The 26442-nt window shown below is 44.2% G+C and overlaps 1 protein-coding gene across 1 annotated transcript in view; it reads left to right on the forward strand.

The window, feature by feature from the left end:
- The window catches only part of LMTK2 (lemur tyrosine kinase 2), a 102344-nt gene that overhangs the window by 56290 nt on the left and 19612 nt on the right, over nucleotides 1–26442 (forward strand). The window contains exons 7-9 of the mRNA XM_030795557.1: nucleotides 9044–9177; nucleotides 21443–21527; nucleotides 23268–23389. Coding sequence (XP_030651417.1) covers nucleotides 9044–9177; nucleotides 21443–21527; nucleotides 23268–23389 — 341 coding nt within the window. The remainder of the gene's footprint in view (nucleotides 1–9043; nucleotides 9178–21442; nucleotides 21528–23267; nucleotides 23390–26442) is intronic.

The raw sequence follows: 26442 nt of genomic DNA on the forward strand, positions 1-26442 counted from the left end.
TAGACTGAGTATTCAAAGCATATTAACTTACCTAAATTTGATTGGCTCTTATGCTTTGGGGTGAATATTATGCATACAGCCTTCTAGAATGAGCAGACGTGACTTCATGAAACACATTTTACGTGACCCTCCTAAGTCACTCGGGGACGGTCACTCCTGAACATCCCGAGGAGCTCTGGTCCCCACCAAAAGCTTCCACTGGCAGTGCAGAGCTAATAGCTGTGTTTAATTTAAGCGTCCTACCTAATGGTACATTGATCAATAAAATTTTTTAAACAATCATTGTTCCTCAAATAATTAAAAATACAATTACCATATGATCCAGGTAGTTCTACTTCTGGGGATATATACAAAAGAAGTGAAAGCAGGCCCTCAGGCAGATATTTGCACACGTTATTCACAATAATGGATTATTATTGAAACCACTATTCACAGTAGCTGGGAGGTGGAAGTGGCCAGGTGTCCATCGATGGGTGAAAGGATAAACCAAATCTGCTCTCTCTGTGCAATGGAGGATTGTTAAAAGGAAGGAAATTCCAACACAGGCTACAGCAGAATGAACCTTGAGGCCATTATGGGAAGTGAAACAAGCCAGTCACAAAAAGACAAGTTCTGGGTAATTCTACTTACAGGAGGGACCTAGAGTAGTCAGATTCCTAGAGACAGAAAGTAGAAAGGTGGGTGCCGGGGCAGGCTGGGGCTGGGAAATGGGGAGTTGTTTAATGGATGCAAAGCTTCAGTTTTGTGAGTTGAACAAGTTCTGGAGGGGGCTGGCAGTAATGGTTGTGCAGCAAGGAGAATATACTTAACTCTGGAATTGTAAACTTAGACATGGTTACAGTGCCAAATGGTATTTTATGCATTTTTTTTTTTTTTTTACCCCAGTAGAAAAAAAAATGGATAATTACCTCCCACAATTTAAGGTGCCGTGTCAGGTGCTACCAATGTTAGGGGGCTAGGATGCCCTTTGGAAATCTTTGGTTATCACTTGGCATGGCCAGTCTTATGTCAGAGTCAAGGTCATAAACACAGGGTGCCACCAACTTGTCCAGCAGTGAGAGGTCACATTGTTTCCTTGGGCAATTTCATACATATCACTTCTGGGCCCTCGTAAACTTGAAAAGGAACAGGTTTTCCAGCGGCAAGGACTAGGGGCCTGACAGAGTTCTTGGCACTGAAGTCCAGCTTCTCCGGGCTCCCACTGTGTGGCAAGAGCGGTCAGGTAGCACCAGCCCAGGGAGCCAGAGAGGGCATCCACTTGAAGGGACCGAGGGTTGTCCATGGGACACACCAAAGTGTCACTTTGACACTGAGCCCAGCTCCCAGCCTGGATGACCCAAAACCTGCCCAGAAACAGGCCTTTCTGATCAGAGGGGCATAACCCAAGGCAGGACCTGCCCCCTGGCCGCAGTCCAAAGGGCACAGAGGGCAGCGGTCCAGGCTCTGTAAAAAGCCACTGTGGCCACGGTGAAGGACCGGCTATCGCTGCCTGTCTTAGCAGGTCAAGAGCGATTGAATGAACAGTGGCCTTTTCAGCCGTCATCCTGCATCCATCGTGCCCAATGATAACATCTCCCAAGTAGAAAGGAGAAAATATTTTTGCACTTACTTAATTCCTTGTAAGATGGAATTAACCAGCCTGTTTTTAAAAGGCACTTAATCATGGAATTTTTATGAAAGTAAATGAAAACTCTTCTGAGTGCATTTGGTAGCTGGCCTGCAGCCACAGATTTGCAATGCTGACGGTGACAATGTTTATGAGAGGAGCCGAGAGATGACTGGAGGGTGTTTTATAGAACTTGTTGCCATGGCAGGTACACACCGCTCTCACATGAATATCAAGGCAATGAGACTTTTGATTAAGGATCACTCACTCAACAAAAATGGATTGAGCAAATTCGAAGTGCCGGGAGCTGCCTGGTGCTTTAAGGAACACAGAAGTGAATAAGCCCCGCCCCGACATGCCTGCTCGGATGTTCATTCTGCCACTCACTGGTTTATCACCTTGGAAAATCCCTTAACCTCTTCTGTAAAATGGCAGTAATACTGTCTCCCCTTCGAACTGCCCTGACCATTAAGTAAGATGATGGATGAGATTACCGAGCACAAGGAAAATAAGTAAGTGGTGGCCATTTTTAGTTACTAAAATTGATTGATTCTAATTATTAAATAAAAGCTTGGGTAGTGTGTATAGAAGTACGGGAGTCCCAACCAGGATCACTGGGGAAGGCTTTGTAAAGGAAGTGTGGAGACAGGGGACGCTGTGCCCTGGTGGCGAGGCTGGCTGGGTCTGTTGGGAAGGCTCAAGTGGAAGGGGTAAGGACAGGGAAAAAAAGCACGCTGGAGACCAGGCTGCCAGCGGGGAAAGAAAAAGGAGGATGTAGACTAACCTTTGCCACATCCTAATCTTTCTTAGGTCAGCAATTTCTTCAGCTCCATCAGCTGGCTCCGCAGCAGATGATACTGTGTTCTTGAATGTTGTATCCTGAACTCCTTTACTAAATTCAGCCAGTAAAACATGGAGTCAGTTTCTGAAGGCAGTTTGCAGTGGAGAAGGGGAGGGCATCCACTAGCTATTCTTTGACAGCAGGGCGTTGCTCTGTGGGACTTGTGCTCTTCTGTCTCTCATGAAGAGCGGTGACTTGGGGGCAGAATCAGAGGAGCTTAGACCCGTGGGCTCTTAGACCTGGAAGGAACCTTGGCCACTGCCCACAATGGGGAGTACGATGGGGAAGCTCTGAGCTCTCTGGGCTAGGCCCGGTGCTGGGCATTTGATGTGTGTTCCCATCAAGTGAGTCATCTTTGACAATGCTGTGAGACCTGTAGCAGTAGCTTCAGTCTACAGATGAGGAAACCAAGGCTGAGAGAGGGGAAGGGACTGGCTGAAGAATCAGACCCAGGCTGCGTGTGTCAGGGTTGGTGATGGACTTGCCTGAGGGTACAGAGTTACTAGTGCCAAAGTGAGTGTGTTTATGGGTGGCTTGATTTTATTCTAATTTTATTCTATTGTTTTAAAAGTAGAGATGGGGTCTCACTATATTGCCCAGGCTGTTGTCAAACTCCTGGTCTCAAGCAATCTTCCCACCTCAGCCTTCCAAAGTGCTGGAATGACCCAGCCCTGTGTGCTTTTATACCAGGTGGTTTAATGCCACCACCAGCGGGAGGCCTCCATTTTAGAATTGGCCTTTGGTGCAGAAATGCCTAATTAATGGGCAGCTCTTCTTTATGAATGTAGTTATTAATAAGCCCTATGCACCAGGGCACCTCAGGTCAGCAGTTTCTCCTCAGGCACCGGGCACACCAAGATGGATGATGTGTCGTTGCCCCTAAGGAGCTCATGTAGAGGAGAGGGGACACGGAGTCACGGTGGAACAGGCGTGAGGAGAGCCGGGGGCACAGGTGGACGGGGTCCCTGACCAGAGACAGCAGAGGGGAGGCCTGTGCTGGACGACCGCATGGGTTGAGGTGTGGGGGTGATTGAGTAGGGGGTACATTCCCAGTCCCTGGGTCTGCCCTGTTTCGGTGCCCGGCCCTGTGCTGGGGCCCTGCCAATGGCTTTGGCCCTCCCTATGCCTGGCTGCAGCCTGGGCACTATGGCCTTGGCCCTTGCTGACAGTCTGCCCTGGCTGCCTCTGGCCAGGCCCTTCCTGTCTTCCCTGGTGCCTGCTCCCCCCTCCCCTGTGTTTCCTCCATCAGCACTGCTTCCCCATGTGTGTGGCCACCCTGCTCCTAGGTGCTGTCTTCTTTCTCCCCTGTTGCTGCAGTGACAGGTCGTCGCTGCTTATAACCAAGGTGTGCACCTGTAGCTGGAGCCACACGGAGTGGCAGCTGTGATCTCAGCAGAGGTTCTCTGGCGCCCTCCAATGGTGCTTGGGCAGGCTGATGGGGGCCTCACTGTTGTCCGTAAAAGTTTAAAAAGAAAAACACTTTTAACAGAAAAACTTACAGAATAAGGATATAAAGAAATATTTTTGTACAACTGTACAATGTGTTTTTGTTTTAAGCTAAGTGTTATTACAAAAAGACTCAAAAGTTTTAAAAAATTAAAAAGTAAAAAAAGTTACAGTAAGCTAAGGTATATTATTGAGAAAGAAAAATTTTTTATATAGATTTAGTGTGGCCTAAGGGTCTCTTGAGCCCAGGAGGTCAAGGCTGCATACAGAAATACTTGCCATCGTGTTACAGTGGCTTACACTATTCAGTACAGTAACATGCTCTATAGGTTTGAAGCCTAGGCTGTAGCAAGAAACCACCGTATGTAGCCTCGGGGTACAGTAGGCTGGCCATCTGGGTTCATGTGAGTATACTCTGTGACGCTTGCACGATGGTGAAATTGCCTAACAACACATTTCTCAGAGGCATCCCCAGTGTTAAGTGACACATTACTGTACTTTAACAGAATTTTGGAATAATTTAGACTCTCTGTTCTCAAAGTAACATTTACTATGCAAAGATAAACTTTCAAAAAGAATCAGATTTTACTTAAAGAGTATTATTTTCCCAAATTAAGTGTCTTTGGCTAGCTTTAATGTACAGAGTAATGAAGTAATAAATTTAAAAGCCCAGTAAAAATGTGAAATTTCAGATTTACTCCTAAGTTCATTCTTATTAGATTGTTAAATGGAAATGATAGGATGGGGCTGCTTTGGGAAAACAGTTGTCCCTACTTTAACCTGTAGGGCATCATTTAGAATGTCTGCCTAAGTGTTTTTTCTTTTTTCTCCCATTCATTAAGCAAATATTAAACACATGCTGTGTGCCCAGCACTGTTCTAGGTTTTAGAGACACAATAGGGAACTAGACGGAGTCCTAGCCATGTCTAGCTTGCTTTCTAGTGGTAGAGACAGACAAGGAAATAAAACAGCAGGGAGGAACCCAGGCTCTCACGGTTGGATTTATGTTTTCAGGGACTGGCTTTGGCTGCTCAGGCGAATGGATGCAGGGAGACCGCAGGGAGACTGGCGCAGGTGTGTCCTCAGGGTGGGGTGGTGCTGGGACCAACACCACAGCAGCGGAGGCATGGGAGGTAGTTTGAAAACAGACCCAGAACTTGGTGACAGGTTGGATGTGGCCGCCTAGAGGCAGAACTCACAAATGACATCTTCACTTTTGGTCTGACCCACTTGGAAAACGGCGATGCCACTTACTGAGATTGGCAGAGGTTTGTGCCAGAGGGCTCTTAGGCATACAGGGAGGGAAGTCGAGTCGGGAGATGAGGGGCTGGGCCAGAGAGGTGTACGTGAGGCATGGGCTTTCAAGCCATGGGGTGGCTGAAACCCCTGGGCGGGGAGCGTCCCCAGGGCTGAGGACCAGGACGGAGCTCCGGGGTCCTTATGGATCAGCGAGAGGAGGGAGGGCCAGTGGTGGGGGCTGAGGAAGGAGCGGCCAGTGGGATAAGAAGAGACGCAGGAGGTTGCGGTGCCCGAAGGCTGGTGAAGAAGGACATGTTTAAGCAAGGAAGGAACGGGCCCGTCTCCGTTAACGCTGGTGAGATGAGACCCGACCAGCTGTGCTTGGGGAGAAGTGGGCAGGTCGCTCCTTGACAGGCATGGCGAGAGCAGCTGCCACTGAATGGTGGATGCAAGTGCTTCTGATGGCGGCAAGGGGTTCTTGAACAAGGAGCCAGGACTGACCAGGCTTCTGAGGAGTTTAACCATGGAAAGGAGAGAGAAGTGGAGGGCTGGGTTTACCTGGGAGGCGTTTGGGGCCAGAGCAGAGAGAAGAGATGGACCCTCGAGAGGACTCAGCTTAGAAAGGCACAAGACGAAGAATCCATGGCAACCAAAGAGGAGATGATGTATAAGGTTATGGATGCCAGTGGGCGAGGGGACCAGTGGTGCTGAGAAAAAGCAGACACAGGCAGAGAGCTGCTGGGAGGGAAGAGAGGCCCTGGGCTGCACGGAGGCATGGCAGAGTCAGCTGCCCCAGTCTGCAGGTCTTCTATTTCATTAGCAGAAGTGGGGGTGTTGTGCTGTCTATATCATTCTTTCATCCTTTCAATAAAATTATTGAAGATTATGTTTTTCCCCAGAATCATCCTATTAAACATATAAATGACTTTAATTTTTCAGTTCTAAAGCTATTTACTTGTTGACTTTTTACACAGTATTGAAATTAATTAATTGCTCCTAGTGTCCTGCAGAAAAGCTATGTAAAGCCCGCCCTGGCCATTCACGTCAGCATTGAGGGAGGGGGCTTGCGAGAAACCCATTTACAGGTGTTTGAATGACTCATTCCACGAGGGCGTTGCAGGTCACTTGCTCTGCTGGTGGAGAGCTTGGTGTAGCGCTCTGCTGCCATCTAGTGTCATAAGTTTTCCTTCGGCAGTTTTTTGGGTGGTTTTGGGAACCTGAGAAATTTTTAAAACTTGGATAAAGGAATGTTTATTTTAATTCAGAATACGTTGCTGTTCTTGGTGAGCTTTTTTTCTTTAAACAATGGACCAAAATAATCATGTCTCTTCACTAAGCACCATTAAAGTACAAATAAATCAGATAACTAAGTATGTCTGTTTTGGATAGAGTGAATCAAATTTTAGTACTTGCTTAACATAAACATCTTTACTCTAATTGAAGATTTTATGTTGATTTTTTCTTTTAAACTGTGGTACCAGGAGAGCTCTATGGACCTTTCTGGAACATAGAACTAACCCTGGATCCTACACAATCCACGACAAGTCTCAACCATGAGAACCATGACCAGGGGCCTCCAGTAATCTTTGATGTTCTTTTCTATTCCTGGGTTAAAGATATTTTTGCCTGGAATGTGCTGATTTTATCTATTCTTAAGTAAAATCCCCTTCTGTTGATTATATTCTGTCTTTGAGTGAAATTTGGGAAGTGGGCTATTATGGAGAGAAGACATTTTAAGAATAGTAAGTGGTGGTGAATATACTTTAGATACCCCTGAAAAGCAGCCACGCCCGCTCTGCGCTTCCTCTGCCTTCATGGCCAGAGTCGCAGTTCACTGCCTGCCAGCAGCTGCTGTTGGTTTTGAGGATTGGCCAGATTCAGCCCAGCAAAACCATGTTTTTGTGTGAGAGTAAGTTTTTCCTTAGATGGGTATTGGTGGCAGAGGGGTTAGGCAGAAGAATTTCATTGCCATTTCCTTGGTAATATAGATAGACTTAAGCTTTTTTCATGTTTACTTTCTCTATGGGCTACCTTAATGAAACTCCCATCCACCTGTAGTCCTGGAGTTTTTTGCTGGAATTTTTCTGGGTGAATTTAATTGTCTTCCGAATCATTTGTTATCCTTACAACTCCCAAGCTCCACAGAGCCTAACCTGGATGGAGGGGCATATGTTTTTACAAGAAAAAAAAAAAAGTTGTCTCTTTCTCCTCTGGAGTGGCTTCTAATTTCGTTGGAAACAAAGGAGAGGGCACCACGTTTGGAAGGAAATGTGTGAAGGACAGCGATGCTGGTGCACAGCACCGAGGGAAGGCCACTGCTCCCCTGGCAGAGCAGTCACATGACGCTTGGGAGACCCCAGCAGATTGATGGGATTGACCTTCAGTTATTTTATGTTCATTCTTATAAAATACATTGATGTTGTCTGCATACTGATTTAATTCACTTGCTAAATAGAGCTTTCTTGACTAGTTGGTAAACCAAAAAGTAGAAGCACAGCCCTACCATTTATTAGCTCTGTGGCCTTGGGCAAATTTCTTAACCTCCCTAAGCCTCAGTTCCATATCTGGTAAACATCTCACATTGTATTTGCAGTAACAAGTGCAAAAACTCCTAACATAACACTTGGCTCAGGGCTGAAAGCACAAATGGTGGCAACTATTAATATCAACATTATCACTCATGTAAAGATCTTGGAAACTGGGAATGGAAACAAATTTAGATTCTTGGAGTGGACCTAGAAGTTACCTCTGAATGTACTCAGTATTAAATGTGGGCATATGTTTGTAAAGGAATACTGTGTCTGAAGGTTTTATTCTGGGAGGTATTTGATAAATTGGCTATCTTCAGTAACAGTTACAAGACATGTACTCTTTAGTGGGTCAAGGAAAATGTCCTTCCTCAGGAGTCTTTTTTTTTTTCTTTTTTTTCCCGCTCCCTGCCTCCAGCAGTCTTTTCTTGACTCAGATTTAAAGAACACTGAAAGCTATTGGCTTGCTTTTTAAATTTTATTAACTAATTTGAGGAGGCTTTAATTTGGAATGATACCGTATCAATAAATATTTAATCATGTGGTAAGGAGAATATGGAAGATTTTATTCCTTCAAAAGGGTATTCCCCATAACAGATACACTGTAAACTCCCCAAAACATAGTATCCTAAATGAAAATCATGAAATAAAGACAGCGGAACACAGGGAAGTCTTGGAGGAGGCCTGGGGAGCCCCGCAGTGTCATGTCCGTGTGCTGGGCGTCTGACCGTAAGTTTATTTTCCTGCTCAGGTTGCTCCCCTTTGAAGAGTAGGCTTGTTAACGTGGTGAGTTTTTCTGGAGTGGCTGGAATATTCTTTCTCTTCACCGTCTCAGGATAGCACAGGGTCCTGGGGAAGCTGGGGGAGACCTGAAGCAGTTGTTGCTGCACTACCTGGACTTCTCCTCCTTTCCCACCCATTTTTCTTTGCTTCTCTCCTGCTCCATTGCTCCAAGATTTGGCAGTAACCATGGCGCCTTCGTGATGAAGCGCTCACTGCCCAGGGGCCGCCTGGAGTCCATAGAACAGGCAGTGTGAGTGACACCATTTCTTACACTCTCCGGGTCATCTCTTAGGTAACCTGGGGGTTTCTCTAATTCTACACAGCATTTAGTTTAAATGTGCATCATTGCAAAACTATCCTTTTTTAAACTGTTTTGTTTTCCATGTGTTTATGTGACAAAAATGTTAACTAGTTAGAATGTTCCTAAAAGCATAATGGTGTTCTATACTTTTGCAGTATTGGGTTGGAACTTCTTTAAGTATGAACAAAAGAAGTTTCTAATAAATAATCTTAACAGTTAGTGTTCACCGAGGCACGTATTTAAGCGCTCACTTTGTTCCTGTGGTTCGTTTTGAAACTCAAACAGGCTGACTTTTGCAGGGCGACCTGAAGGCGTATCTGCGCACCGAGCAGGAGCACATGCGGGGGGACTCACAGACCATGCTGCTGCAGAGGATGGCATGCGAGATCGCCGCAGGGCTGGCCGCCATGCACAAGCTGCACTTCCTGCACAGGTGGGTCCCTGCGTCAGCGGTGCACGCCCCACACAGCGCCGGCGGGACAGTCCAGAAAGGCTGCTGGGTTTGTGAAACTTAAGGAGGACAGGAGGTGGCAGAATGAACCCAGCTCATGTAGGTAGAAGCGATCTCATTCTTGCCCATGTCCGGATAAGGGTTGAGTTGGGCTTCATTGAAACCAGTACCAGGGAATAAGATGTCTTAATATATTTATTATTTCCAGCATTTCAAAGAATGTGAACAGTTGTACCTGCCTCAGAGTTGGGAGTAAACAGTCCCGATCCACCGTATGGCACCTCGCGTGTTTCATCCTTGCCACACCAGCTTTAGGCTTCTGGTGCCACCCGCCCGGTTTCACGGTGTGTCCCAGTTCACATTCCTGAAAGAGGAAGAGAGAATCTCTAGGCCAGCAGCCTCTGTTTGCACAAGGTCATAGCACTGGTTTCTGGCCAGCTGAAGGGTGGGCTTCAGGTGCCCATTTGGAAGCAAAGGTGTCATGGGATCCAATCTGAAGAGCCCCGTCCCCCCTCCCCCGCGCCGGGTGGGTAGTCAGGGGCTGCTTGTGAGCAGCACAGCGATCTGTGTAGCACATGTCTGTTGCAACCTTTCAGGCCCCACTTGAATGACCATAGTTCTTTTTTTTTTTTTTTTTTTGAGACGGAGTCTTGCTCTGTCGCTCAGGCTGGAGCGCAGTGGCGCGATCTCGGCTCACTGCAAGCTCTGCCTCCTGGGTTCACGACTTGAATGACCATAGTTCTTTGGAACACGTTGTATTTTGTTCAGATCATCAATGGTGATTTTCGCAATTAAAACACCAAAGGACTTGGAGTCCTGTCTCAAATGACGAGTCTGTTCTGTGAACCCAAAAGGAGATTTCTGCTTATTCTCCTCTAGGCTTTTGAGCTGTGCTTTATGTTTAAAAACAACACAATACGTTTAAAATTATTTCTTAGGTCTCCAGGGAAACCAGGCAGTATTTCTTTAGTCGACTTTAAGTAAATCATTTAACTCTTAGTAATCCATTGACCTAAAAAGGAACACTTGTGTGTCTTGACTTGAAGGGATGTGTATGAAGTATTCTATTTTTAATTTATTTATGTATTTTTTTTTGAGATGGAGTCTCTATCGCCCAGGCTGGAGTGCAGTGATGTGATCTCGGCTCACTACAACCTCCACCCTGGGGTTCAAGTGATTGTCCTGCCTCAGCCTTCCGAGTAGCTGGGACTGCAGGCACGCGGCACCATGCCAGGCTTATTTTTGTATTTTCAGTAGAGATGGGGTTTCACCATGTTGGCCAGGCTGGTCTCAAACTCCTGACCTCAGATGATCCGTCCGCCTTGGCCTCCCGAAGTGCTGGGATTACAGGTGTGAGCCACCGTGCCTGGCTTGAAGTATTCTTTTTTGTAAAAAGCAGATCTCACAGTAATATACTTACAGTGTGATTCCATTTTTGTTTTAAGTATGAAAACAGCTGGCTGTATTTCTGGAGGTGTGTGTGTCTAAACAGGCATGGAAAATGCTGTGCCTATCAGACTCTCAACATGACTTCAAGTGGGGACAGAGGAAAATTATTAACCTTCTTCTTACACATTTATATCTTGTTTGATTTACGATAGTAAACAAATCATTCTGGTAAAGTGTTTTGTTTTTTTTTTAAAGACTCAAAAAGTTACCAGTTTTTTAAGACCCAAAGCAGAATCCCTTACATGAAGCTTTATAAAGATTTCGTAATGGAGAAAGCCTATATTTAGCTTTTGATGTCTTTTATAACAGGCTATTATCTAGCATAATTTATATTGTTAATATCTTACAAAATGTAGATAATTACTAATACTGGTTTAGGAATTCTTAAATTTTGGAGAAGGGGGTTTAATTTTAAAAGAGCATCATATTGGAATCAGCAATGTAAAATTATCAAAGACAACTAGAATCTGTATTTTTTAAATTGGCAAAGATATCAGAGTAAATAGTATTTTCCTGTGAATTTCAAGTTAAAGTTTTACTTAATTTCAAATCTTGTGGACTTTAGAACAAGTAAAGATGATGAGTAAATCACATAGTTTGGGTTTTATTCAAGTTCTAAAACTCAAGTTAAAGAAAATCGTTGAGGCCGGGCGTGGTGGCTCATGCCTGTAATCCCCGCACTTTGGGAGGCCGAGGCGGGCGGATCACAAGGTCAGGAGATCGAGACCATCCTGGCTAACACGGTGAAACCCTGTCTCTACTAAAAATACAAAAAATTAGCTGGGCGTGGTGGCGGGCACCTGTAGTCCCAGCTACTCGGGAGGCTGAGGCAGGAGAATGGCGTGAACCCGGGAGGCAGAGCTTGCAGTGAGCCGAGATCGTGCCACTGCACTCTAGTCTGGGCAACAGAGCAAGATTCTGTCTCAAAAAAAAAAAAAAAAAAAAAAAAACCCTTGAAACCATTGACAGCTGTTTCATTTTGTTGTAAAAAAAAAAAAAAAAAGTAATCATATCTGTATTAAATTTCTGTTTGGGGCAAAGTTTTGTGTTTTAAGATCTTTTTTGTCAGTAGCATATCATATAGTGTATTTTTAAGTTGGAATTTAGAATATTTATTGGTTGACTTAAAGTAGGACTTCCTCTGTTGGTTGAAAATAGAACAACCTGCATGTCCAATTAAAGTTCTTAGCTCCATTTGGAAACTCATCTAGTAAGGCACCCCCGGTGAAGTTGTATTTCTACCTATTGTTTAAGAAGAGCCTTAACCTGGAGTGTGAGGAGCCTGCGTCTCTGAAGTCGTGCATGTGACTTTTGGAAAGCCATGTAAACAGCGGGCGCTGCCAGCTTGCTGCTGTGCCATCCCACTCGCCTTGCTGGCCTGGAGCCCAGGACTTCCTGTCCCCTGCCTGCCAGTCTCCTGAGCAGCCCGTCCGTGAGATGCCACCAGGTCGCTGTGATGAGCTGAGCCAGGGGGTTCCCATGGGCGGCCTGTTTCCTCACAGCGGCTCATGGAGCTGGAGACCTGGAGGGGGTAGCCTCGAGGAGTACCTGGGCGACCACTGTGTACAAAAGAACCTCTATAGGATTTGCCCAGTTGTAGCGTTACAGTTACTTTCTGCTGTGCAACACTGGGGTTAGTGTGCAGTGAACTTCCACTGCCTGCAGAGTTCAATGACAAGGTGAGAGGTAGAGAAATGCATTTAAAATCCAGTGACAAGGTGAGAGACAGAGAAATACATTTAAAATCAAAGCAAAATGCACACCTGTTGCTCACTACCGCCCCAGCAGGAGAGTGGAAACGCGCATTCTCATTTCGCAGGGTGTTTGCTGTGTTCCATGCATTTACAGAACGTTCTGTGAGTAGTGATTTGATCGTCAGGGCCACCCCACGCGCCACGAGGCAGGTGCCATTATTCATCCCACTCACAGAGGAGAATACTGAGGCTCGGGGTGCTGAGCGGTTGGTCTGTCTCAGCCACTCATTTGATCATTTGATGATCAGTTTGTACCCAGGTGCACATACCGTGTGTAGTGATTTCTGCAGGAGGAGGAAGAGTTACTTTTGTCTGGGAAGAGTCCAGGTCGATTTTTGGAAGGAGGGCCACTAAAGTGATCCTTGAAGAATGGGCATCAGTTGAAGGCTGGAGGACATTCAGAACTGCTGGAGAAGGGATTAGCAAGATGATGTATGTGGTAGGAGGAAGAGAAGGAAAGGGAGTTTAGGGAAATGTCAGATAGTCCAGTGTAGCTAGAACAGAAGATGCAAGAGAGAAGATAGTGGGAGATAAGAATAGAGACGCAGCTTGAAACCAAATTGCAGAGGGCCTGAGTGCCAGGATAAGGCCTTCAGGCTGTGTTCTGTAGGCAGTAGGATGGCATGCCCAGAGCTTTGTGTGTGCATGTGCGTGCATGTTTAATCACTATTGCACTACAGCTTAGGCTGGTTTAGAAAGAGAAGGCACTACTGAAAAGAAAACCAAACAGGAATTCATATGTGGCGGATGTCCATGAAGTTTCCTTATTTCCCTTTCCACATGGAAGACTTGCTGAAGGCAGGGATTGTATCTTCCTGACCTTTGTATCTCCCATGATGTATGTCACATAGAAATGAGGAAAGGCTTCAAGGGAAAGGAACCAGTTTGACTGCAGCTACAACCCAAGAAGAGATGGAAAGACTGTAATCAGCCGAGTAGCTGCACTGGGAAGGTGATTAAAGAGCTTTCATTTTAAAAGGCTCTAGGTCCAGAGGGTTTCATGGGTGTCCTCTGTCTGACCTTTAATGAACAGGTGGCTCCAGTGTGTTTAAACTATTCCGGACCATAAAGAAGACAGAAATTTCTATAACTCGTATCATGAATCCAACACAAGCTTAATAGCAAAAGATGACATAAAGAAATTATTGACGATTCTCCTGAATGAACATAGACACAAATACTAGCAAACTGCATCTATCAGTGTGTGAACAAAACAATTAAGACTTATTCTAGGACTGTAAGGGTAGATGTGTATTATAAAAATATGTCTACATAATTCATTCCATTGACAGAATAAAAGAGGAGAAATACATTATAGCAATAGATCGCAGAAACATCATTTAGTATAATTCAGCAGCTATTCTATGTTTACACATTCTTAATAAGAATTTCACACCCTGTGGAAGAACTCTGTGTACCCAAATCCTAGCAGGTACCTGAGATACACACAGCAGGCACTCAGTAAATGTACCATTGCCCAGCTAGCAAAGACTGACCTAATAAGCAGGGCAAACACCGTCAAAACTCTAGTATAAAGTTGCCTCTATGTGCTTTATCGGAATCCTCTTGGTTTAACCCTCTCCTGGTACGTCTCCATCCCATCTTAGAGTGTTAAGTGCAGAGTCCCTTCGGAAGCTTAAGTCTTTGTGGCTACCAGAGTCCAAATGACGTGGTGAGCAGAGAGAGGCTTTGGAATTGAAGTTTTCATTCACCTCTCATCAGCTTTACCAGTATAAGCCTGGTTATTTCATCCTTTGGAGCTATATCTCTTGTATAAAATGGGGATCGTCTTTAAAGCCCTGGAGTGCTGTTGTCAAGATGGAGATGAAGTATGCTAAGCTGCTAGAAGAGCATTCAGTAACTTTCCGGTATGTTGCTTTCTGTCTGTGAGCTCTTATCAGGAATCCAGGTTACTCGGGAAAGCATAAGTAGTTCACATAATAGAGGTGTGGATTATTTTGAAAATGCCTCCTGCATGTTGAGTTTGCACTGGAGAACCCTGAAGACGCGCAAACTAGTCCTAGCGTGAGTGAGCAGCAACAGTGGTACTTCCTTGTGAATCGGGGTGGGAACCCTTCAGAACCGCGGGCTCCCACTTTCTGTCCATCGTTCTGCTCATGCGGCCCTGAGTCTCGTGGTTACTGTGGTCTCAGTCACAGCAAGTGCTGCCAAGCTCAGGTGACCCTGCCAGAGCCTTCTGAGAGCCGGGCGGGGCTGGTGCCACTGGCAGCCTCATCCCTGGACCTGTTTTTCAACTTGACGGGAGAGCAGACTGGCTGTGTGTTTGCATTTCCTGACAAAAGCAACCATTGACGTCAAGAGTTCCCTCTGTTGTTAAGAAGTGACACCTGTGTGTTTTTCTTTAGCTTTGCATGTTATTAGGCTTCAGATAATATTTATTTTTACCAACTTTGACCCAAATTGTATTATTATTTTGAATCTATACAGCACTTTTATGTTTTCAAAACATTTCATATATTTTTCAATTTTACCCTTGCGGCAGCCTTGTGAGTTAACCATTTCAAGTGCATCTTGTTGTTTTGTGAGGAAACCGAGGCTCCTCTGCTATGCCCGTGACCAGCCCAGCATCACGTGGTCTTGGAGCAGTGGAGCAGAGATGAGCTTCTGGCCTCCTGACTGCCCAGGGCTCCCTCCCACTGCGTTGTGGAGCCTGGGCGCTTGGGGAGGAGTGGGGCAGGACCCAGTCCTGCCACTGTTTGCTTCCTCACCACCTCTGGGTTTCAGGTTGTGAGAAGCATTGCCTTTTGCCCTGGGAACACCAGTTGCTTGCTTTCGAGTTTTATAATGAGAGCCAAGGACCTTCTGCAGGCATAATTGTTCATCTTTTACCAAGCCTTCACATTTCAAGTATCCAAAGACCTACGTGGAACATTTGTATGGTGAGAGAAGAGGAGGGAGGGAGTGGGACAGTCATCCTGCCGCCCAGGAGGTGCCTGAGCTCGACATCGCCCAAACTAGCCTCAGACTGCTGCCCCTGGCCTAGCAGGACACGTGCTTGCCCTTATTGGGATGTTGGCATCCAGCTCCTTGTCCTGGTCTCAGGAGGGAGATGTCAGGAAGGTTCACAGGGTCTGTTTATAGACCCTAGAGGCGGTCGTTGGTGGTGCGCAGTGACGGAGCCTCTATTGGCAAAACCTGTATCTCTGCAGTCGCAGCTGTTGGCCCAGTGGATAGAGCAGCATTACTTAAAGCATTTTCAGTTTTCTGTCCTCAAATGGCATGTTCCTCCTCCCTCTCTTCCTCCCTCCCTCTCTCCCTTGCTTAATTCCAAGAAATGGGGACCAACGTTCTTCTTACAATTAGAAGATTCTATGTTGTTTGTAACAGTGGAGTCACAGGTGTCCCAAGGTTTTTCCCAGGCACTTCAGCAGGCCTGAAGGCTTCTGGATGGAGCGCAGAAAATCACTTGTAAGCACAAAGAGTGTGGCAAGTAATGTGATGTAGTTAACTGGAATCCACATTCAGGACCAGCTGCGTGCTTGGAACAGCAGCTGCAAGTGTTACTGCACTATCGTTGAGAGTTATTGACAGTGAAAACACAAACATATTACCGAACACGACCTTGCTAGCTTTGTGGCCCTAGCGGAGTCACTTCAATTCTCTGCCTCAGTGTCCATATTTGTTAATGAAGAAAAGAATAGTACCCACCTCACAGGTTTGTTGTGAAGATTAAACACTTAGAGAAAATGTAAAATGCCTCTTGTGAAGTAAGTACTTTGTGAATATTGGCCATGATTATGTTATTGAATCAATGTTATGTACCAAGCTGTTACCGAATTATATCGGTGTTAGCCGTTGCCATCATCATCTCCATTATCCTTGTATTTCAGACATGTGAGCTTTGGAAATTAAAATCTTTGAAAATATGAATGTAATAGTTTAAGTTTTTGGTCTTTTGCCGTTCTGTAAAGACATACATTTTGGACTATGGAAATTCAGCTTTGATATCTTCAGTTTACAACTTCAAACTATAAATTAGGCCTCCTTTTCTATTTTAATTTAATGGCTTTTTTATTCATATGCCAGTTGCTGATTATAAAGACTCCAAGGGTTAAAGCCAAAAGCCAAAAAACTTAATCTGTTGGCTGTATGGGAAGTTCCTTTAGAAAAAGTAGTTTTTACTTGTCAAATTGTGTGTTTTTGAAAATTAACTTTTTCTTAAAATACATTCTATAATTGTTCTAAGTCTTGAAATATGCTCTTTACCTCCCTTGTGGAGAAGTAGAGTTTGGAAGTCATGAAAGTCATTTGGAAAGGGCCTGACTACAACACTTGCATATCTTTGAAAAAGGGGAAAAGGCCGGGCGCGGTGGCTCACGCTTGTAATCCCAGCACTCTGGGAGGCTGAGGCGGGCGGATCTCAAGGTCAGGAGATCGAGACCACGGTGAAACCCCGTCTCTACTAAAAATACAAAAAATTAGCCGGGCGTGGTGGCGGGCGCCTGTAGTCCCAGCTACTCGGGGAGGCTGAGGCAGGAGAATGGCATGAACCCGGGAGGCAGAGCTTGCAGTGAGCCGAGATTGCGCCACTGCACTCCAGCCTGGGCCACAGAGTGAGACTCTGTCTCAAAAAAAAAGAAAAGAGAAAGGGGAAAAATAAACATTTTTAATAATGTGGATTATTTTTGGGTACTTGAAGTTATAAATTATATTAATATTTACTTATAACAGACTATTACTGGACTATTACTCAAGTAATACAAGCTGTAAAAAAAATTCAGGCAATTTTGCTAATAGCGTTTTAGAGTTCTTTCTTAGTCACTCTGAAAATACAAGGAAACGCTCATTCAGGTCGGGCCGGGCCCAGCTGGTTCCAGTTCCGTGAGTGCCCGGCAGACTGAGGGAGAGAGAGAGAGAAAGAGGAGGGGAGGAGGAGGAGGATTCAGGGAATAGGAGCTGGGGAGCCCTTCTGCAGAGCCGTTCTGCACCACAGTGATATCAGCATCAGGATAAAAGTGTGGAATGGGAGAAAATTTCTCAAAGCCTGAAAGAAAATCTGGAGATGCTATTTTTCCAGCAGCTCAGTTGAGGGAGAACTTAGCTTGTCTCTGTTTTTTGATTCCTCTTCAACTTCTGTTTGCAAACGAAGACTTGTGCTTGGAGAACTGTATTGTACTGAGCCTAAGTCATTTTTGATCTATAACAAGAACATGCATTTTCACATGTCAACTAGATTTGTGGACCAGTAAAGTTCTCCCCAAAGAGATGGGCTCTCACTCTGCCATCCAGGTTGGAATAGTGGCGCAATCATAGGCCATTGTAGCCTCCATCTCAAGGACTCAAGGGATCCTCCCTCCTAGGCCTCCCAGGTAGCTGGGATTACAGATATAGAAATGCATATCCCAAAATTCATATGGAATCTGAAGGGACCTCAAATAGTCAATACAATACAGAAACAGAAGAACAAAGCTAGAAGACTCACCCTTTCTGATTTTAAAACTTACTACAAAGCTACAGTAATCAAAACAGTGTTGTACTACCGTAAGGAAGACATATAGACCAATGAAATAGAAGAGAGAGCCCAGAAATAAAACCTCATATATATGGTCAAATGATTTTTTTCTTTTTTCTTTTTTTTTTTGAGATGGAGCCTCGCTCTGTTGCCAGGCTGGAGTGTAGTGGCACGATCTCAGCTCACTGCAACCTCCGCCCCCTGGATTCAAGCGATTCTCCTTCGTCAGCCTCCCCAGTAGCTGGAATTACAGGCACCCACCATCATGCCTGGCTAATTTTTGTATTTTTAGTAGAGATGGGGTTTCACCATGTTGGCCAGGAAGGTCTCGATCTCTTGACCTCATGATCTGCCTGCCTTGGGCTTCCAAAGTGCTGGGATTACAGGTGTGAGCCACTGAGCACAGCTGGTCAAATGATTATTAACAAGAGTACCAGGACTATTCAATGGAGAAAGGATAGTGTTTTCAACGAATACTGCTGGGAAAATGGGATATCCACATGCAAAAAATGAAGTTGAACCCTTAACTAACACCATATACAAAAATTAACTCAAAATGGATCAAAGACCTAAATGTAAGACCCAAAACTATAAAAGTCTTAGAAGAAAATAAGGAAAAAACTTTATGACAGTGATTTATTTGGCAGTTATTTTTTGGGTATGACATCAAAGGCACAAGCACCAACAACATAGAAGACTACATGAAAATGTTTAAACTTTGTTAATCAAAAGGCACTATCAATAGGGTGAAAAGATAACCACCGAATGGAGAAAGTATTTGCAAATTATATATCTGAAAAGGGTTATATAAAGCATATATGGAGAATTCCTGCAACTCAACATCAAAACAAACAGCTTGATTGGAAAATGAGTGACTTGGAAAAACATTTCTCCAAAGGAAATACACAAATGGCCATAGGTACACCAAAAGATGCCCAGCATCACTGATCATTAGGAAAATCCAAGTCAAACCATAACGAAATACCACCTTACACCCATTAGGATGGCTACTATCAACATCAAACAATAACATGTTTTGGTGAGGATATGGAAAAAATTGGAACCCTTGTGCTCTGTTGGTGGGAAGGTAAAATGGTACAGTCACAGTGGGAAGCAGTATGATGGCTCCTTATAAATATTGAAAATAGAATTTCCATATGATGCAGTGATGCCACTTATGGGTGTATCCCCAAAATGGTTGAAAACAGGGTCTTAAAGAGATAATTTGTACACCAGTGTTCATACCAGCATTATTCCTAATAGCTGAAATATGGAAGTGTAAACTAAAAATAAAACTTTAAGCTTCCTAATGGTCTGAATGAACTCGTCCTGTCAGCCAAGGACATCTCACAGTTCAGGACATGATGGGGAGGGGCCGATCAGATTCCCCATTATACTCTCCCTTTGGAATTCAGGCACGACTGACCAACATTAACATTAAAACTGATATCTTACGACTTTTTGTAGCAATAAGACACCATATTCCAGTCTGACTAAAGTAAAGCATCACATGACAGATAGCAGGCCCTGGAAGAAATTGAAGTATTTTGCCCCAAAATATATTCCTTTGACATATTTAAAAATGGCCCTGCAAAACTGTCTCTTATAGGCAAAATCTACATTGTGTAGAGAATGCCTTTCCCTTTCTAGGTCTTTTCTCTGATCCTGGAGAGAATTATGTGAGTCTTTCATCATTTTAAGTCTCATAAGAAACATTTACAATCTATTCTTTCTGAAGCCTGCTACCTGGAGTCTTCATCTGCATAATAAGAACCATGGTCTCTACAACCCCTTATCTTAACCCAGACACTCCCTTATGTGGAATTTCAGGTGTTTATTTTTTATTTATTTTTATTTTTTATTTTTTGAGTACCCAGGCTGGATTGCAGTAGTGCGATCTCGGCTTATTGCAGCCTCCGCCTCTGGGGTTCACATGATTCTTGTGTCTCAGCCTCCTGAGTGGCTGGGATTACAGGCATGCACCACCATGCCTGGTTAATTTTTTTATATTTTTGGTAGCGATGGGATTTCACCATGTTGGCCAGGCTGGTCTTGAACTTATGACCTCAAGTGTTCCACACGCCTCGGCCTCCCAGAGTACTGGGATTACTGTGATCCACCATGATCCGGCCTCACTCCAGCTTTTTGTATTTTCAGTAGAGACAGGATTTTGCCACGTTGGCCAGGCTGGTCTTGAACTCCTGGTCCATCATGCCTGGCTAATTTTTGTATTTTTAGTAGAGATGGGGTTTCACCATGTTGGCCAGGAAGGTCTCGATCTCTTGACCTCGTGATCCGCCTGCCTTAGCCTCCCAAGATGCTGGGATTACAGGTGTGAGCCACCATACCCAACTGGGTTTCTGGTCTTTAGGTAAACTCGTTTGACAAGTTGCTCATCGGAAAATCTTTGAATCCACCTGTTAGCAGTGGTGAATCTATATGGGTCTGCAACAACTTGATTCTTGCCTCCTTGAAGGAAAGAATTTCGCTGAGAGGCAGTAGTTGGTTTAAGGCAGAGGGAGAGACTGAGGCAAGTTTTAGAACAGGAGTGAGAATTTGTTAAAAAGTTTTAGAGCAGGAGTGAAAGGAAGCAGTACACTTGGAAGGGCCAAGCGGGTGACTTGCAAGATCCAAGTGCCCTGTTCATCCCTTGACTTGGGGTTTTATACGCTGTTATGGTTCTGGAGTTTGCTGAAGTTGTGCACGTGTTCACTTGAGGAGTTTTTCCCTTACCTGTCGAGCGTTCCCAGTGGAAGGTCGTATAAGAGGCCATTTTGCCTCTTAGTGTGCCTGTTTGAGGTCTTACTGAGAAGAGGATAACACCAGCTCCGAGTGTTTTCTGTCTGTTAGGAGACTGTTAGGAGACTATCTTTTCCTGGTGCTGGCTGTGACCACTTACCATTTTAGAGAGACAGTTTAACAACCACCTGACCATCACTTGATTGTCACCTGACAGTCCTGGGGGCAACAGGGGTTGAGGGTATGTGTGTGGGGGTGCTCTCCTGCCCTGTCCATATCTGCCTAACTACCTACTCTAACATACCTATGAGCTGGAAGCCTCCAATTAGAGTGTTTGAGTTGTTCTGCCTTTCTTGACTGAACCATTGTACATCTTACATGTATTGGTTGATGTGTTACGTCTTCCTAAAATGTATAAAATTGACCTGTAGCCTGACCACCTTGGACACATGTCATCAGGACCTCCTGAGGCTGTGTCACAGGCACATCCTTAACCTTGGCAAAATAAACTAAATTGAATGAGAAAAGAAAAGAAAATACAAGGAAACAAGCCATAAATCCGGTTTTAATGCAGAACATGGTACAGATAAGGTCAGTATTTAACCTGAGCTAGTTACTTGCCAAAAAGTGTGATCATCTTTATTATTTAAGTGATTGATAACATATATAATACTTCTACTATGAAAAAGAATTTTAAGGGGTTAATTCTTAAGCAGGGAGCTCAATATACTTAACTCGGATCCCAAGAGAAAGCCCATTTCTGTGGCATTTCCATACAGCATGATCCTGGTTGTTGATTCTTCTTGCCGTGTTCACTTCCCTCTGTTTTCAGTGACTTAGCCCTGCGGAATTGTTTTCTCACCTCCGACTTAAATGTGAAAGTGGGAGATTACGGAATAGGATTCAGCAGGTACAAGGTAAGCCGGAGGTTTAAATGTTTTCAGTCTGATTTAATTTGAATTGTGAAGTTGTAATGTCACCAAATGCCCAGTGTGTAAGAATCTTAGTCGCGAGGCTTTCTGGAGAAGGATTTGCAGCTGTCATTTTTATGGTGGTCTGGGCTTCTGGTGTGCGGCTTGTGTAAGTCTGCGGCTTTGCGTCCGAGGTTTTGCAACAGCTTTCCAAAAGTTTTGTTTAAAAATATTTATAAACACTGTAAATGATGTAGTCTGATGGTGCATAATAAATTTTAGAGTGAACACATGAGCAACAGTAATTATTATTACCTGTTATGATAAAATATACATATCATATAAATGTTTCTCCATTGTGTGGTCAGTAAAATTTCAGCTCATGTTCAGTAACCTGGGGATTTAGGTTTTTTTAACTCTGTCATGAATATATCCTAAAGGAAATAAGCGAAGAAGTCAATGAAGTTTCCATTTGTGTGTGTCTGTGTAGCCCCAGTGAATGAGGTAGAGCGTTCTGGGGCAGAGAATGGGACTGTCCCAGCTCCGGGCTGTCAGGAGACCTCGGATAAGCTACTTGACCTCCATTTTCTTTTCCTTTCTTTTTTTTTTATTTGAACGGAGTCTTGCTGTATTGCCCAGGCTGTTCTCAAACTCCTGGGTTCAAGCAACTTGCCTGCCTCGGCCTCTCAGAGTACTAGGATTACAGGTGTGAGTCACCCCACCCAGCCTTGACCTCCGCTTTCTGAGCAGCAACATATGGATAAGATCTGTTCTATTTTTTGGAGTTCTTATGAGAACCAAACGGGTAATATTTTCAAAAAATATTATGCAAATAGAAATTGGTTATTTGTCTACATAGCAGCTCTAGTATCTTGAGCACTTGCTAGATGCCAGGCACTTAGCACCTGCCTGCATCTTGCATCATTTTTTTTTTTCTTTGTTTTTTTTTTGAGATGGGGTCTCACTGTCACCCAGGCTGGAGTGCAGTGGCGAGATCTCGGCTCACTGCAACCTCCGCCTCCCGGGTTCAAGCGATTCTCCTGCCTTAGCCTTCCGAGTAGCTGGGACTACAGGCTCCCTCCACCACACCCGGCTAATTTTTGTATTTTTAGTAGAGATGGGGTTTCACCCTGTTGGCCAGGCTTGTCTCGAACTCCTGACCTTGTGATCTGCCCACCTCAGCCTTCCAAAGTGCTGGGATTACAGGCGTGAGCCACCAAGCCCGGCCTGCATCATCTCATTTAATCCTCACCACAGAGGGTAGGTTTGTGTTCTCCTCATTTCACAGATCAGGAAAAAACTTCACAAAGTTGTTGCTTGCGTAGAATCACATAGCTGGTAAATGGTAGAATGAGGACTTCAAACCCCGGTCTGTCAGAGTCTAAAGCCTGCAGTTTTACTCACTAACTGGCTTCACTATTCAGCGCATAAGGCCTAGTATATATTGTTTTAATGTTTTGCTCAAAGTCTGTGTTATGTGCATCAGACACAGCGTACTTTCCTTTTCCAAGAAGGATGACTTAGCAAGCGTTCATGGCTCGCAGATGAGCTCATGAAGCCCAGGAGGCTTCAGAGAAACTCCTTACCCACTTTCTGCCCAGAAAGTCGCTCTTCATGCCTGCTTTTTTTTCTGACCTGGTTTTTTGGATTGGGTATATGTTTTCTGAGAATACCATGGATTTAAATTCTTGAACTCACCAAAAGTATAATTCTATTCAAAATTCTGTGTGCTTTCTAACAAAACAGGAGGATTATATTGAAACAGATGATAAAAAAGTTTTCCCTCTGCGATGGACTGCTCCAGAATTAGTAACCAGCTTTCAAGACAGACTACTAACTGCAGATCAGACTAAGTATAGTAATATCTGGTATGTATTGGCTTACCGTTTTATTAGGCATTTCTTTGGCAAAGTCCTAACTTCTTCCTCTTTGAGTACTTCCTTAAAGGAAAGTAGTTGTGTAAGATGTAGGAACAAAAGAGTGCCTGATGGTGTGAAAAAGACAGTCTAAGAGACATAAGTAGCAATTATCACAATTGTGGTGATGGAGTTAACGTTTTGAATACTGCCTCTGCTACCCATTTTCTTTTATAAAAGCAGGAACCAAGTCTGTTTCATATTCTGTGCCTCCCACAGGACCTGACATATAATAGATATTTAATATGTATTTATTGAAGTGAAAGAAGAAACTGAAAGGGGTGTGGACTATCATGTTTATACTGTGATTTATAGGAGTCAGTTTAATGGGAGTTAAAAAGATGCACCTAAAATTTTGACTAACAATTTTTGTCACAGCCTTCTTAATTTATAGCTATGTTTTATGTGCTGTTGTCCTGCTTTTTTTTTTTTTTCTCTCCTTGCTTTCTTTTGGATTGATTTCTTTAAAACAATTTTTTTGCTTTTATTATTTTTTTCATTGACGTGTATAATTCGACATATTTATGCGGTACAGTGTGATATATATATATATATATATATGTTTTTTTTTGTTTTGTTTTGTTTTTTGAGATAGAGTCTCACTGTCATCCAGGCTGGAGTATAGTGGTGCAATCTCGGTTCATGGCTCACTGCAGTGTCCACCTCCCTGGTTCAAGTAATTCTTGTGCCTCAGCCTCCCGAGTAGTTGGGATTACCGATACGTACTACCACACCATTTTTGTACTTTCAGTAGAGATGGGGTTTCGCCATGTTGGCCAGGCTGGTCTCGAACTCCTGACCTCAAGTGATCTGCCTGCCTCGTCCTCCCAAAGTACTGGGATTACAGGCGTGAGCCACCACACCTGGCCCAGTGTAATATTTTGATAACTATATACAGTGTGTGATGATCAAATCAGGGTAACTAGTATCCCCTTCACTTCAGACTTATCATTTTTTCTTCTTGTTTTTGGGAACATTCAAAAGCTGCTCTTATAGCTGTTTTAAAATATACAAAAATTTGTTGTTAATTATAGTCACCCTTCAGTGCTGTAGAACACTAGATCTTATTCCTCCTTCCCAGCTGAAATTTTGTATTCGTTGCCAGCTTCTCACTATTCCTCCTCTCCCTCCCCTTCCCAGCCGCAAGTAATCACTCTTCGACTCTCTACTTCTATGAGATCGACCTTTTTAGCTTCCACGTGAATGATGAGGTTTTCTTCCTTTTTCTTTCTCCTTTTGTGTCTGCTGTACCTTGTGTATCGTGAGTTTGATACTTTTGTGTTTTTTCATGATGATGGTTATCCTCCTTTAGCTTCCAGATACAGGACTCTTGGACCATTTCTCTTAAGGCTGGTCTCATAGTGATGAATTCCTTCAGTTTTTGCTTGTCTGGGAAAGACTTTATTTCTCCATTTTTTTAAAAAAAAGTTATTATTTTATATTTTTTTTTAGTAGAGATGAGGTCATGCTGTGTTGCCCAGGCCGGTCTTGAGCTCCTGGCCTCAAGCAATCCTCATGCCTTAGTCTCCTAGAGTGCTGGGATTATAGGCATGAGCCATCGCGCCCAGCCCTCCTTCATTTCTGAAGGATATCTTTGCAGGGCATAGTGTTCTTGGCTGCCAATTTCAGTACTTTGAATATACCATCCCATTCTCTACTTCCCTCCTATATGACTTAATGCTTTTCTCTGGCTGTTTTTAGAATTTTTATCTTTGTCTTTGGCTTTTGACAATTTGACTATAATGTGCCTCTGAAATGACCTTTGGGGTTGATTGTATTTTGAGGACCTTTGAGCTTCCTGGATCTGGATATCTGTATCTCTCCCAAGACTTGGGAAGTTTTTAGCTGTTCTTTCCTTAAATAGCCTTTCTCTGCCTTCTCCTAGCTCTTTTATTTCTATAGCTCCCATAAAGTGTGTATTTCTTTGCTCTGTAGTCTCCCATAAGCCCTGAAGCCTTCCTTCACTCCTTTTCATTCTTCTCTCTTTTTCCCTCTGACTGGGTAATTTCAAACAACCTTTCTTCAAGTTGAGAGATTCTTCTGCTTGAGTCTGTTGTTGAAGTTCTCTATTTCTTTTTATTTCATTTATTGAATTCTTCAGCTGGGCTTACTGCCTGTGAGGACCCCAGGCGACCCCAGTGTGAGGACCATAGTGTCCATGGTGAGCAGTGTGAGGATGTAGGTATCCACAGTGAGATCCTCTTACTTGCCCTTACCTGGAAGAGAAAGTTGCTCCTGGTTCCTGGCTGCTCCTGCCAGGGATGGAGTGATGGAGGCCAGGCGTTTCCTTCTGCTCTCGCTGTGGCCGTCCTGAGTTTCCTGAGTCCCTGTTACTCCTTTGATGTGCTCTGGTGCTCTCCTTTAGTGATTTTTGTCAAAATGTAGTTGCTTCTTCGTTGTTTGGGGTGTGTCATGGAGGGTTAGCTGGACATCAGAATCACTGGGGAGCTTTTTAAAAAGAGAGTTTTCTAGGCCACACCTGGATCTACCAACTGAGCATCCTTAGGGGTGGACCTGACCTACCACTGTATGTGTTCATGGCTTCCCAGAGGACACAGATGAGAGTCAGGATCGGGAACATTGCAGTAAATAGACACAAATGCAGGATGGAGGCAGCGCGTGATGGGGAGGAAATGCAGAGACCTCGTGGAGGAAACGAGAAGCAGCTCATCTGACCCAGGAAGCCAGCAGAGGCTGTTTCCATGGGGACAGAGCACAGGGGTGTGAGAGAGGATTGGGCTGGGACTGAGAAGGGCATTCCTGCTGTGGTGAGGCAGCCCTCAGGGCCTCTCCTGGCACACAGACAGCTGCCAGCGTGATGGGGGATCCCTTCAGAATAGCAGCAAAACCCACGATACTGAGGAGTAACTCAAACCAAACTTGTGGATCTCACAGAGGGGACATTGTCCTGCCCCTGTAAAGATTCCTTTTAGATGCTTTCTGGTGTTTACTACTGTTGTTAATAGGTGTATTTTGCTACCAAAAAAAATCAGAATTCAGGGTAT

Source organism: Nomascus leucogenys, chromosome 17 (genome assembly GCF_006542625.1).
Source record: "Nomascus leucogenys isolate Asia chromosome 17, Asia_NLE_v1, whole genome shotgun sequence".
Taxonomy (NCBI): domain Eukaryota; kingdom Metazoa; phylum Chordata; class Mammalia; order Primates; family Hylobatidae; genus Nomascus; species Nomascus leucogenys.